General features: G+C 30.8%; 1 protein-coding gene across 1 annotated transcript in view; it reads right to left on the reverse strand.

Moving 5' to 3' along the window:
- LOC129228041 (tRNA-splicing endonuclease subunit Sen34-like) overlaps positions 1–14,618 on the reverse strand; it is a 38,622-nt gene that overhangs the window by 15,094 nt on the left and 8,910 nt on the right. Inside the window, exon 3 of the mRNA XM_054862671.1 lies at positions 8,596–8,649. Within this exon, the coding sequence (XP_054718646.1) occupies positions 8,596–8,647 (52 nt within the window). The 5' untranslated portion in view covers positions 8,648–8,649. The remainder of the gene's footprint in view (positions 1–8,595; positions 8,650–14,618) is intronic.

Below are 14,618 nucleotides of genomic sequence, written 5' to 3' on the forward strand. Positions count from 1 at the left end.
TATTGTTTCAAGGAACATTTTAGCATGAATTGTCTGAAGAGTGCAGCTTAGTAGATACAATAGATAGCGGCATTTTAAAAATACCAACTGTTTTATATTTTAAAGCAGCTTCCATTACTGTAAGGTACTGTATTCTGTTACTGTAAGGTACACATTTTTATGTATGGTTTTTTTCATGCTATATATTTTAATTACTTTCGATTTCAGTGACGAAGCTTTTTTGCCCTCAATTTAAGCAATGATTATTTTTTTGTAACTAATGTTTCAAGGAACTTTTTACATAAATTATCTGAAGAGTGCAGTTTAATAGATACATTAGACTGCGGCTCTTTAAAAGGACCAACTGTTTTTAACTTTCAAAGCACCTTTTTTTTGTATAAATATATTTCAAAATGTTGTGGAAAATTTTTAGGAGGACTTCGTATCAAATGAAAATTAATTAAAGCTTTTAACAAATATTGGCGAGCCATGCATTAGAAATACGGTACATTATCATTACAAGTTTTGGTCTCACAACATTTTCTTGATTTTGTGAAATGTAATACAAATGATTTATAAAATACTGTTGTACAGTGATGTTCCCATCAATTTTTCTGAGGGTTTACTCCCAGTAATCCATTACGCACAATTTGTGTATTTGATCAAATGCATAGTATGTCATTAATATGAAAATTTATGAAGCTTGAGGGTATACGCTATATGTCTAAAAAATGTTTGAGAGTATACGGCATATCGAGTATACCCTAAGGGAACACCACACTGTTAAATAACTTAAAAAAAAAAAAAAAAGAATGAGAAGAAGTAATGAAAAAGTAGATAAAAGAAAAATAAAGAAGTTAACTCACAATAAATAGATTCCTAGTAAAAATTCATGATAAATCTATACATTTTTTGTTCTGAAATATATGCATCAGTATTGTCATTATGGTCAGTATGTATCAATTGCTTGGTCTGTTTCATTTGTTCAGATGTTTTGTAATTATTATTGGGTATTATAGCCATTCATTTCTCAAAAATGTATGGTTTTTTTAATGTTTTTAACAGTTAGAAAAATGTCTAAATATAAGTTTTTTATTCCAATTTATATTATTGTTTCATTTGTTTACATTTATATCAAAGAAAATCAGTACTTCTGATAATCATTTGCGAGAAAAATGATTATTAGATTATGAATAACAAATATGCACTTCCCGTTTATCTTAACTCATTTTACAATTTACAGTAAGCAAAATTTATTTCGTACTTTCTTCTACGTTAGGATTTAAATTTCAAGAGTATTTTCTTCATATCCATAAAAATAAATTTTCATTTTCCTTTATTATCTGTATATGTTGCATAATATAATATTTAATGTGTCATATGCATACAGTTTAATTTAATTTACTATTTAAGAACTATTTGTGTCGATATCAAATCTTAAACGATATAAAATTTTAATTGAGAGATGTATCAGAGTACTTCATGTGAAAACCATTTACTTCCTCAATGGATTAAAAAAAAAATCTTAAAATTTTTTATTCACGGTAGAGCTATTATGAGATGTAAACAAACCGCCTTCACTGGCGGTCATGTTGAATGAGTGCGCAGACCTTGTGTTAAGATGGCTGTGGTAAAACACATCTAAAGATTATGCCCTAGGTAGGCTTTCATTGAATTTTTTTCTAAATCATGCTGTACAGCAGCACCTACCAGGGCTACTAGTACTATCTCTTGCTCCAAGACAGAGGAGGGGTTCACCTCGCATTTGTACTGGTTATCTCCAAATTTTTAATTTTGCCACTTACATCCCTTTGCTTCTCACTACCTCCTATGTGCTCTTGAAAACGTTGAAGCAATTTCAACAAGATCAGTTAGTTGAAAAATTGGAAGTCAGAGTAGGGAAAAAAATGTACTTGGCACATTACTGATATTCAAGATCTTAACAAAAAAGAAAAAAAAATCTGGAGCATTTTCAAACTCTAGAAGACTTTATTGTTCACATAAAATCGCTGAAACTTTTCACTATACAGATCAATGAATACAATTTGAGCATTCATTAAGCTCAGTTCATTATCAATCTGATATTCTTTTGCCAACAGAATTAAATATAGCTTCCGATTCTATGCTTATCAGCAACAATTCATTGCAAGTTGAATTTTTAAACAAGAAGTGCTATTCAGAATTAAATAAGTCTGTTTTCTCCTAGACCAACATCGACTTTTGAGCACCTGGCCGATATTCTCTTAATTAGTTAAGACCGGAAAATATATAAATTTAACATTTAAAACTGTTTTCTAAAAACAAAATATACAGCTCTCATTTAATGAAATAGATACATAAAAAATAAATAAATGAACAAATAAAGTAGTAACACATTCTAAACACAATGGAACTAATATTTTTTTTTCCAAAAAAAAAAAAAAATCTTTAATTGTTTTCAAAAAATAAATAAACAAATAAAAAGCATATCGAAACAAGCATGTTCTTTGATTCAAAAAACTGTTTGCAGCTCTTTTGAATAAAAATAAAGTATCCCTAACTTGATTTTCCTCCCGCTGCTAAAAGACTAAAATAAATTAAAATAGTTTAGAATATAAACAAATAAATAAATAAAGATATCTTTAGTAAATAATTTTTCTGAATAATAAAATTATCTGCACATTTCTTTCTGTTAAAAAATAAAACAGTCCAATTTTTTTTTTTTTTTCCCGTAGTCAAAAATAAAATTAATCTTTCAAAACTTAGAATGAAAATAAAAACAATTCATCTCAACAATCATTATTTCACAGTAATACCAGGGTGGCGTGTTGGAGTCAAACTGATTTTAGTGTGAAAGAGTTGAAAACTTTATAACTTCAAGCGTTGGAGCCTGTAATTTTCCCTCTTAGTCAGTATTTCTGCCAGAGTCAGAGTTGTGCTCATTTTGGAGTACAGGTGTACAGGAGTTGGAGTCAGAGTCAAAGGCTCTAAAATTCTGCGAGTTGGAGTCGGGAATTTTCCCTCCAACTCTGCAGCCTTAGTAAAAACATTTGCACTCTGAATTCATTTCATTGTGATTCAGTCATATTTATCGCTCACTGCTTACTTGGGTCAATGTTGAGTCTACGAGATTTGATATTTTGATTTTTGTTTGCAACTTTTTTCTTTTTCTTGAAACCAAAAATTGAGTATTAATTAGAATTTGCACAATTGGTTGGAAGCAAAAAATCAGCTTCCGTGTTTTGTTGACATTAAATGTTTTTGCAATGTTCAAAATATACCCTTATAATAGGAAAATCAAAGCATCTTTTCCATACATAATCTCTATAAAGAGTTTTTGGCAACAAAATTTGTTTGAAACAAACCCACCTTTAAGTTTAGGATTTAAATTAGCTTTAAGTTTCCCAGTAAGAGCTAATGTTAAAATTTTTTAACTTCAAAATCTAACAAAAAAAAGTGTTTAAATAAAAAATTAAAATATGGGAATGATGCTTCCTTGGCAAGATCTTTCAAACAACAACAAAAAAAGTTGTTTGAATTGGAGTATTCACTCAAAACTTGTCTGGGGGGGGGGGAGACAACCCAGGAGACATACATTTTAACACCTGAAAACCTTACTATCCATTTTTTCACATTTATTTGGTTATTTGTTTTATTTTTGACTTTTTTTGTCTTTAGCAATATTTTTATGATGCATTAAGTTTTTTCTCATGTTTCTTTTTCTTTCACTTTTACCGGAAAGTAAGCTAAAAATCGAGAAACATAATTTGACTAAAACATGGAAATTTGATTTCTTCCAATGTTCTGCTTCAAAAATTAAATAAGGGACTTACTTATGCATTTATTTATATATGAGTAGGGGAATGTGGAACAAAGTGAAATGGTGAAATATTTACTTTAAAAGTTTCAAGTGCCTTGAATATTTAGAGTACATTTCCTGTATTTTTACCCACAAAATATTTAAGATGATATAATAATTGCTTCTTTGATACTCTTCGAATTTGCCCCGAGTGATTTATAAAAAAATGCCAAATTGCCTAATATCTGCCAAGTATTGTAACCATTTCTACTCACTGATCTACTAATCACGTGATTATGCTTACTTTGCTCATTATTTTTTCACTTATGACTTGATCGCCACTCTATATTCTATCATATGTGCTTAAGTTTTGGACACTTTTTTCATTTTGCTAGAGTAGAGGGTTGGTAATTTTGCTGATAAAATGGTATTTCAGCCGGGACAATGTAAAAAACTGGCAAAAATGAAAAAAAAAAAAAAAGAGGAAAAAACCCAATTGGAAATAAAGTTGCATTAAATTCTCTTAATTAAGGAATAGTAATGATACAAATAATATAATGTAAATAAAAATTTCAATTATTAACTATATTAATTTATAAATGAAAAAAAAAAAAACTTAATAGCAACAGCAAGAATTTTAAATCTTTGCTACAACATATTAAATTATTTTAATTTATTATGAAGTCCAATTCTTTCCATATTTAAACAAATTTATGTTTGAAATTGGTAAATTTATTAAAGAATGTGAAATGTGTTTTCCTGGCTCCATTAAGATTTTTAAGCTATTGAATTTTGATGGAAGTAATCAAATAACATAGAGACTTTTACGGAATTAAGGACTTATTTTTCCTCACTAAAGGAATACTTTTTTCTCCTTTACTAGGGAGTTAATATCTGAGTAAAGCAATGAAGAAGGACAGAAAAACTAACTTGCATACCTCGAGGTCTATGAGACAATCAATCACCTTTACATTATAAGTTCACACACAGTTCACAATTATTTTCTTAGTCTCAAATACAAATTTTAATTATTGTTTCTATATTAAAAAAAATTGAAAAATACATTTTCAAAACATTTTAACTTTTAAACAATTAAATATTATATTTAATTTAAACTAGAAAATAAATAAGCCAAAGTTGAAATTTTATTAAAGCACATTCAATATTTTTTAATAACTTGCTGAGGAAAAAAAATGTCAGCTAGTAAGTTGTCAGCTAAAATTCTAATTTTTGCCACTTTGGCAAAAATCTATTTTTGTCAGGTAGAAAAAAGTGTTTTTTTTCCATGGTTTTTTTCAGCCATGTCAAAAAACTTGCCAACCTTGGGGCTTATTACCAGCTCTTCGGAAGGGAGTGAGATCGGGAAAAACAGGCGATTTCCCGACGTGTGCACAGTTGGCTTATCACGAGCTATACGGAATCGGGAAAAAAGAACCCGTTTTCGGGTTTTTTACTCATTCGCTTCAGAGGTGGTGAGATCGTGGTGAGATACAGTGAGATGGAACTTTTTCAATATGGCGGACATGTTAGTTTTAGCACGACTTTTGTATTTTGCCATTGCAATCAATTAAAACGTTTTGAACTAACTGGAGAGTCTTACATGTTGAACCCTTTAAAAAAGCAACTTTTTTTATACACATAAAATGAAACAAGGCGCTCTGAAAATAGTTTATAGAACTAACATTATTAACGTAACTAAACCAATGGATTCCCCAGGTCGAACTACATACAATTTTGCTTTTTATGTTACCCTACTTTTCCGTAAAAGTAACTTAAAGATAAAAAAAGAAAGAAAGAAAAAGATTTAAAACATTTAGAACCCTTGAACTAAAACAACTGAGTCCTGCAGCCAAAAATCATCAACGTTATTCGAATATATATGCTTTCAGTTTTAAGCTTCAAGAATTCACAAAAACATAACAATAAAAATGGAAATAACTTTCTACATTTACTTAATATCAACTGACGTGCAAACTGAATGATTTAGTAAACTTAAACAGCTCATTTAATGCATAAACAACTTGAATAGCTAGAGTAGCGTATGATTCACAGGGTTTAACATGTATTTGGGCGGCAAGCTTGTGTTCCTGCGTGGCGCGGTTGTATAAGCACGCGCGTTGTACTGTCCCGATCGACGGTTCGAATCCCACCGTTGGCATGTTTTTTTTAAAAACTCGAATAATTTTTTTTTAAAAATTTTTTAGTATTAATGTTGAGTTTTTTTTCTTTTTCTTTTTATCAACAATCAGATCATAAAATATTTTCTTCCGAATTGAGAATTTGTTATTTTAATGCGATTTGTTCACAAATAGATAACCTTTGAAAATAATTATAAATTTTGCACTAAATTTCTTTTTTAACCTAATGATTTTTAACTATATGAGGAAAAATTGTTGGTGCAATTCGGTTCTGTGATTTTCTTCCTCATACGATATTAAAAACAAATTTGATTGAATTACATAACGCCTAACAGAGAGCACAAACATGATATCGACCAAAACATGTTTTTCCTTCTTCTTTTCGTTTCCTTTCTTTTTTTTTTCCTTTCTTTTTTGTTTTTGAAAAATAGATTTTGTTTTAAGAAAACTACTTCAACTCCAGAAGGATGCTTCTCTCCTTACCGAATGGAAAACAAAGGAATAAATAAATAACTTGAATTAGTCTTGATTTAGAGACAGTCAAATTGTATTTTTTGTAATCAAATTTGAAATAGGATAGGAATACAAAAATGAAAATAAAAAAAACCTTTCGAGGCATAATAAAAATACGTACAAATGTTTTTGTCTATAAAATAAAATTAAAAACGCATAACATTTCTAAAGTAAATAAAATAACTTTAATTAGAATAAGCGCAACAACCATCGAAAAACAAATTAGAAAATGACGTTTGCAAAAGACAAAAATAGTAGAAGTCTATTTACAGGAGAAATACTCACAAATGATAGATTTATCGTGTCGAAAAATTGAATAAATAAAACGAAGAAAAGAATTTATAAGCTACGAAAAGATTTATCGCCTGCAAAAAAAAAGTTAAATTAATGAATGGGGTCCCAAATTTCGCTATTTACGTTCAGTAACACGACGAACCGATGGTTGATTTTCGCAATGATATTAAATCACCGTGACTAGCTATCTGCCAGTCACAAGGACAATAAATTGAAAACATTAAGCCCTAGCAAAGGGAAATCAGCAAGCAATCTTTATTTAAAAAAAAAAAAAAAAATCAGTGTATGCAAGAGGGGAGGGAAAATTCATCAAAATTACTGGCTATTCCATCGAGCAGAAACAGAATACGGAACATACTGCAAAATATATTACATTTTAGTGTAGATATCAATGTGGTTTCGACATTTTTTAAAACCATCGTACGCTAAATTTAAAATGAAATGAATTTAAAGTCTTGTTCATTGAATTTCAAAACAAAGCCGTAACTTTCACATGAAGTAAATTAAATCATGAGAGATATTTTACTAAATAAATCCCTATACATTAATGCAACTTTATAAGCATATCCTAAGTTCATTTTTATTCATACTTATATCTGGGAATGCAAGTTGAATAATACAGGAAGGTTATTTACTGAAGATCTTTGATGCGAGTCTGAAAAAAATGCGATGCTTCCTTTTTTTTTCTTTTTGTTTAATTTTTTGACTTCGTAAAAATTTTTTCGGACATGGAGCTTACAGGAGTAAGCTCTACACTCTAGTTTTATGTCGCAAAATAAGTGAAAAAATTGTAAAACAAACACCCTAATACAAAAAATATGGGTTCTGATGATTTAAAAAATATTTTAGGGGGAGTACCACTGTGAGTCTCTTGACTTAGTCTAAATGTTCACACTTTGGAACCTTGCACCTCTCTAGACCTTCAGAAGAGTATCAATGGCTATTTTTATGCTTCCTTTCCCTCCAAATAAAAATAATGGCTATTAAACTGTCGAAAACGGGAAAAAAAGGGGAGAGGGGGGGGGGGGCACCATTTCTAAAAAAATGGGACATGTAGGGAGAAAACGTTGGTCATATTTGAATTCCGGGGTTCATTTTACATAAGAAGCAGCGAGAATTATATCAGAAGCATTTTGATTTTTTTTTTGTTACACTGTAATTTGGAAAATCTCTTATACTTAGAACAAAGAAAGCTAGTGGCGAATTTAGTTTAATAGCAAAAGTTTTATGTATATATCTGTTTAAAAGAAAAAAATACCATGGGTTGCATACACCTTCAAATATTGAAAATTTTAAACACTTTCTGATAAAATATATCAATTAAATACATTTTAAATTTAAAAAAATCAATTTTTCCATTTTAATTCAAAAGTTTGTTTGTTTTTTTCCCACCGCCGCAAAATTTCCGGAAATTTTGTATCTCTAATTATTTTTGAAATTTCATTAGTTATAAAAACAAATGTTTAACATGTGGTGAAAAAAAAAAGCCACTAGTAAAATTCATAAAATCCGTATGAAACGAGAACGCATAGAAACAACACCATTTCAAATTTTCACGCTGCAATCTCTTATTGGTTCATCTTACACCACGCCTACAAAACGACGTCATATTTTTTTCCCGAACGGCAAGTCTTTCCCACTGTGAGTATGCTTCTCACTTGCAGTTCGTAATACGCCTAACGACTTCGTTCGGAATGAGAAAGGTGAGATTTCTAGCTTCCCGAAGTCGAAGCCGAAGAGCTCGTAATAAGCCCCCTTGTCACAGTAAGATGAAAACTTTTAGAGAACAGGGCTTTTCTGCATCCCAACACACTGTGAGAAGACAACAAAACAGGCTGCTTGAAAATGGGGCCGTCTCATTCAAAACAAGATGTAAGGTCACCTTATACTTACCATCAGCATTCCACAGAAATGCTTTGCCATTGCTGAAACACAACTCTATCATATCTAAAAGAAAAAAAAAGAAAGAAAACAAAGTTTTAAATTTGGCCACATATTAATTATAAAGCATTAAAACTTTACTCACAAAAATACAAATTTGAAAACTGAAATGTCATTTTATCAAAACAAGTTTAATTTGAAGCATGTAATATTTTTTATTTTCATAATTTGCTTGCTGTAAAAGTACTCATTTTCACAAGCCATAATTTTTGCAAAAATGAATATTGGTAGTTTTGTAAGCTGAAAATTTTGCTGATTTTATATGAACAGAACAAAGATACTTAAATACACTTAAGAATTAGTAAAATGGTTATTCCATAAATTTTGTGTAATAAATGTTTTGCACTTATTTCTTATTTAACTAGGCAATAAAACATTAAATTTTGCATAAGTGAAAGATTTTCAAATTTTTTATTATTTTTTGAGGAGGAAAAAAAATTGTCCGGCTCAAATTTTTTGAATTATGACAGGCGTCAATGGCGACTCGTGGGAGGGGCTGGAGGAGGCCCGGGCCCCCTTACTTTTTCAGAATATATTCTTTTTTCATTTTATTCCCCCCCCCCCCTTTTTTGTGCGTACATGATTGAAATTTAAAAAAATGGATTGTACCGTATTTCTCTGCAGATAATCCGCGGATTTTCTGTTTAAAAATTAAAATTAAGGAGGTGCGGATTGTGTGTGTGTTCCCCCCCCCCCCCTCAACAGCAGCGCATTGAACTCCAATATTTGCAGCAGGATTCGCAGAGACCGTGCCCCTGCCTGTATGTTGTTTATTTTACATAGCCTGAATGTTCTTCTTACGCGATTCAGGTTATGTAAAATAAACAGCATGCAGTAAAGGTAGAAGCCTTCATTTGCACAAGACTACTCCGTTTGCTCTTTGTCTTCAAGTAATTAGCGTACAATAAAGTCAATTTGGAGAAGAAATCATTATTTTTTAGATTATTTTAAAATTAGTTTTGAATGTACCTCAAAAGTTAATACTTCTTCACGTTTTTAATTTAGTTGCTAAAATTGTATGTTAAATCAAAATGTCATTTTTTTTTGCATCGTACTATACGCGGATTATAGTATGATATTGTTCTTTTTATCAGGTTGATTTTTGGACTTCAATTTGGAAAAAATTCCAAGGGAGAGGACTCCAGGACCCCTTCCCGTAAAAACTTACAAAGTTTGTCTACAATTGTGTTTTTTTGGAACTGCAATTTCTAAAAATTGGAAGGGGAGGAGAAATTGATTTCTATTTACTTTTCAAAAAAAGAAAAAAGAAAAAGAAAAAAAAATGATCGAGGAGAGTCCCGGAGCTCCATCCCTTACCCTAACGTCAATAAATATGGAGTATGACCTGCGCTAAAAAATTTCATGGAGTCAGCTGTACTGTTCTTTCCCTAACATCAACTAAAATTGCATTTTTAAAACTACAAGTTTCAAAATTGAGAATTTTGAATGAGCAAATCAAATTGATCAGATTTTTTTTCTATTGTGCTACTCCCCTCACCCTAACCTTAAAAGTTATTTTCTAGTTGCGCCATTGTTGTGTGTTGTGTTGTATGTGCGTGTGTGCATTTATCGTTATAAGATTATTTTTTTATTCAAAAAATGTCTTTTCATTGTTACTCAGAAATAATTACTTGTTTTAAATTACTGCTCATGTAGAAATGTGGCAAGTTATCAATAATTTGAAGAAAATAAAAAGAGTTCGATATATTTTTCTTTGTCTGCATAAAAATTCTGAATCTGGCTCATGGTCCTCGGCAGATTCATATGCCAACGACACATATGCCGGGAGTACACCGGCATGTAAATCGCTAAGAATTTTTTTTTACTAATTTTTAATTTTATTTTTAGTTTTTTAAAATTTAGTTTACCTACATTTATTTTATTTATTTTAAAGCGAATATTCCGATGTATTTTCAAATCTTTGTGAAAGTTAATTAATTTATAATTTTTACATATTTCTCTGACCACAATACTTTTGCACTTTTGTAATTTGGTCTTGCTAAAAGTAAAATTAATTTTCCTCATTCAAAATAATTAGTTATTAAAAGATTTAAAATAATGTTACTATTAAATATCTTTGATTAATACTGCTTTTAAAAATTTATTTATTTATTTTGAAAAACCAGGGTGTGAAAGTCCCCCCCCCCTTGCAGGCCCTTACCGGTGCTGCAAGGGAGGCATACTGCACCGCCGGAAAGGGTACTGGATATAAACATGAGACAAATAATTTTCGTTGTGTATTTTGTAGCTTTTCCCTACCTTGTTAATTAAATTTTATTTTTTAATGTCAAGGGGTGAAAGTGCACCACCCTGCCGGCAATCATGGGCATAAACATGATAATATCTTTGGTGATTTACTTAGTAGTTTAAACATTTTGTAGCTTGTCCTGTGTTTAAAATAAATTTAAGTTTATTTTAAAAAGTTTAAATTGAAAACAATATGAAATAAATAAATAAACTGAGCGCGGGGGGGGGGGGGGTGCGAGTGCACCCATGATCTGGCCCCCTCACTTTTTCAAGGAACGAGCCGCCACTGACAGGCGTACTCAAGAAAATAAGTGCTTTTAGTTTTAAAATGGTGACAATGAAATTGGAAGCTCTTTTGAAAATGCACTTAACTCTATATCTCAATACATTTGGATTCACATCTAGTTTTTCTGAATTCTAAGCACATACTGCAGAGAAGTTTATATGATTTTGTTTATTTTGTTTATTTTTTAAAGAGCCTAAACTCTTTTAAACTTGAATATAGAGAAGATCAATATTGAAGTTTGTTAACAGCACACAGGAAAATGTTGCCAACTAATTATTACAAAGACACATAATTTGTACTACTGGACAAAAGTACTGCACGTTTGAGCAGTCTAACATTGTTTCAAGCATAAGACCACTTAAAGTATTGTTTATTTCCATTAATATGATATTTGTTTTTGTGTAAAAATGTTTCATTAGTTTAAAGACAAGACATTATTGAGTTATTGAACACAAGTGATTAATTTTCATATTAAGTTTAATTTAATAAAAAATAAAATATTGAACAAATGTTGAAGTATCAGAAATTGGGATCCATTTTGGCTCCCTTCAAATAAAATCAAATGAAGATACAATTTCAAGTTACTCTGAAGAGAAAAAAAAAAAAAAATGAGTGCAACTAAACCACAAAACATTATGATTTGAAGCTGTCACTCTTTTTTTCATGGACACCACAAGGTTTTGCAACACTTCTTTTGTTATTTCATGGAGACAAAATTTGCTCAATATTTCCTTAAACTTCTTTTCTGCATTTGCATTTCCATTTTAAAAATAATTATTAGTAAATTCTTACTGCACCTTAACACTCTGCCAGGTGCGATATCATGCTGTTTAAGCAAGGACGACACTTCTCAAGCTGATTTCTTTACCTTTATTTAAACATCTCTAGATTAAATTATAATGCTTTACAATAAATCTATTATGATTGAATTTTGCCATTTCAGCTCATAGCCGTATTCATCAGAGCCTATGTGTTAAAGTTCATTGTTGAATTGTATTTTTTATTCACTTTAACAACATGATCACACGCAAGAGGGCAGCACCAGCTGGCATTACTTGTATTCGACGAAAGTTTTTCCGAGCCTGTTACATAATGACGTCAAATGCAAAGGCGTGGTAAACGTCAAGTTTAAATCCCAGGATTATGATTCGTCAAAAGAGGATAGCGTCCTTTGCCATTTTGCAATCTTCGTTTCGTGATTTATCTTGTGAGTTGGTGTGTGCTCTTGAAGCTGCAATGATGTGTGGAGGCGAATTAATTGGCGGGCTATTTTTGCCCTTTAGAAAAAAATGTAAAAAAACTTATATCCCTTTACATCTGAAAATCGTAAAGGATTAGAAACAAATTTTATATTGTGATCATCGTATATTTTAACCCAGAAAATCATCAGTCGATTATTTTTTTTTTCAAATGCCATCATGAGAAAACGTGTGACGAAATATCATCCTTTGGAAGAGTCATCCTGTTACCTGAACTGTATGTGACAATCAACTGAAAACCGACCGCCCCAGCAAAATGTGTTGGATATGCCAGTGAATAATCTCTGACCGAATCGAGAACTGACCGTCCCAGAGAAATACGTTGGTTCTACCAGTGAGCCTACATGTCAGTGGAGCATTTGATCTTCTCAAAGTAAAAACTCATTAGGGTAATAATAAAAAAAGGAAATTTAGTGAAATTTATTGCTCATTACGTTGGGATCGTCGCATCCCTTCGTGTTTTTTCAGTTTAAATTCATCTCTACATTGGTGGAACTGTTTATCGGTCAATATGTGCTCACTGATGGTAATTGATTGGTATTTTATGAAATTATATTTAGTCTCGAGTTTTAAGATTTTATCCTTCGTTAAAATTGTGTTTTAAACGAAGGTTAATAATTATCATTTTATGATATTTTATTGTTTTTTTTATATTTATAATAAATGGCTTGTTACACATTTTTCAATCATTTTGTAGTCACCTTCACAACGCAAATGATAATAATATGAAGTTGAATGGTAAACAAAATGGAATATCCAAGTTTAACATTTTATTTCAAATTTTTTACATTATGTCTTACCAATTTTAACCAAATTTTTTACACTATGTCTCCAACCATACAAGGTACAGTTTTGTGTAGGAACCTTCCTTTTCTCACCATTAGCTGCCCCTAGCATTTCCAGCCGCTTTACTTAACAGGTTCCATACTTCGGACACCTTCAACAACTGCATTTTATCAGTGGCATCATATTTCAATTCAGAAAATTGACTCCTATATTTTAAATTATATTTGCTCTATCAAACGCAGTTGCATCATCACAACGAACCTCTTCTCTCACAAACATTATCAAAGCTCATCTAAAATGCATTTTTAAGACTACAAATTTGAAAAATTTTCGAGGGAAAACTCCCCATACCAATCCCTCCCCCCCCATCATTGAGGGATTATTATACTCATCACTGGTACCATATTGTCAATTTTTAGACCTAGTAGTGCCTTCCTCTTAAACCAAAAAACTGAAACCAATTATCTTTTTCTGTGTTTGAAATAAGTGATCAATTTCATACACCCCTTATATTTTTGACCTCATGACGGCCTTGCAAATAGGTGAATAGGGTAAGTAAAATAAAAAGTGTTCATGTTTTTTTTTTTTTTTTGTCTTTTATGCAATAGCCAACTTAAAATTTTGTCCTAAAAGTATGTAGTTGTTTCCCAATAATGTATAAATTTTATGTTTGTATAGAACACTAAAAACTTTTTTTTTTGTATTTCGTGAGGGGGGGGGGTGACATCACAAATTACCACCTCGGTGTCACCCATGCTAAATACACCATCGATTTATTTAGAGCAAGATTGACCAAGAGGTTGACACTATTTTTGGTTTTACCTTGGAAAACTGATAAATTCCTCGAACTTATAATATTTTAAACCAGTCTTGTAAATAGAAAATACACTTATATTGAGTTTTACAATCTTAAATACCGTATTTTCCTGCACATTATCTGCAGGTCCTAGAATTGAATTGGCCTGAAGAAAAAAATCACTGAATAATGTAAAAGATGTGATATAATACCGGACCGGATAATGTAAATCCGTTGATGTAAAAGAACGAAGTTGTTTTGATTTAACCGTTTACCCGCCAATGTTCCAAAAATGGAACATCATATTTAACTGAAATTTCCCAAGAAATAACGTTAATCTGATTTTCCCAAGAAATAACGTTAAAATAAACAAGTTTTTTTTTAACACAGTTTAGTCTTATTTCAAAGTATTTTTTGATTTCCTGCCAGGGCCTGATTAACACACGGTCCGGCGGGTCCATGGACCTGGGCACCACAAATTTAGGGGCACCAAAATAGCCTAGCCTAAATTCTCATTTTACTTTTTCTCAATTTTAAGGGAGAGGGGGCTCAAAATTTTTTAAAAATCACCTCAAAAACTCATAAAGTTAAAAAAAAATTT

The sequence above is a fragment of the Uloborus diversus genome, chromosome 8 (genome assembly GCF_026930045.1).
Source record: "Uloborus diversus isolate 005 chromosome 8, Udiv.v.3.1, whole genome shotgun sequence".
Classification (NCBI taxonomy): domain Eukaryota; kingdom Metazoa; phylum Arthropoda; class Arachnida; order Araneae; family Uloboridae; genus Uloborus; species Uloborus diversus.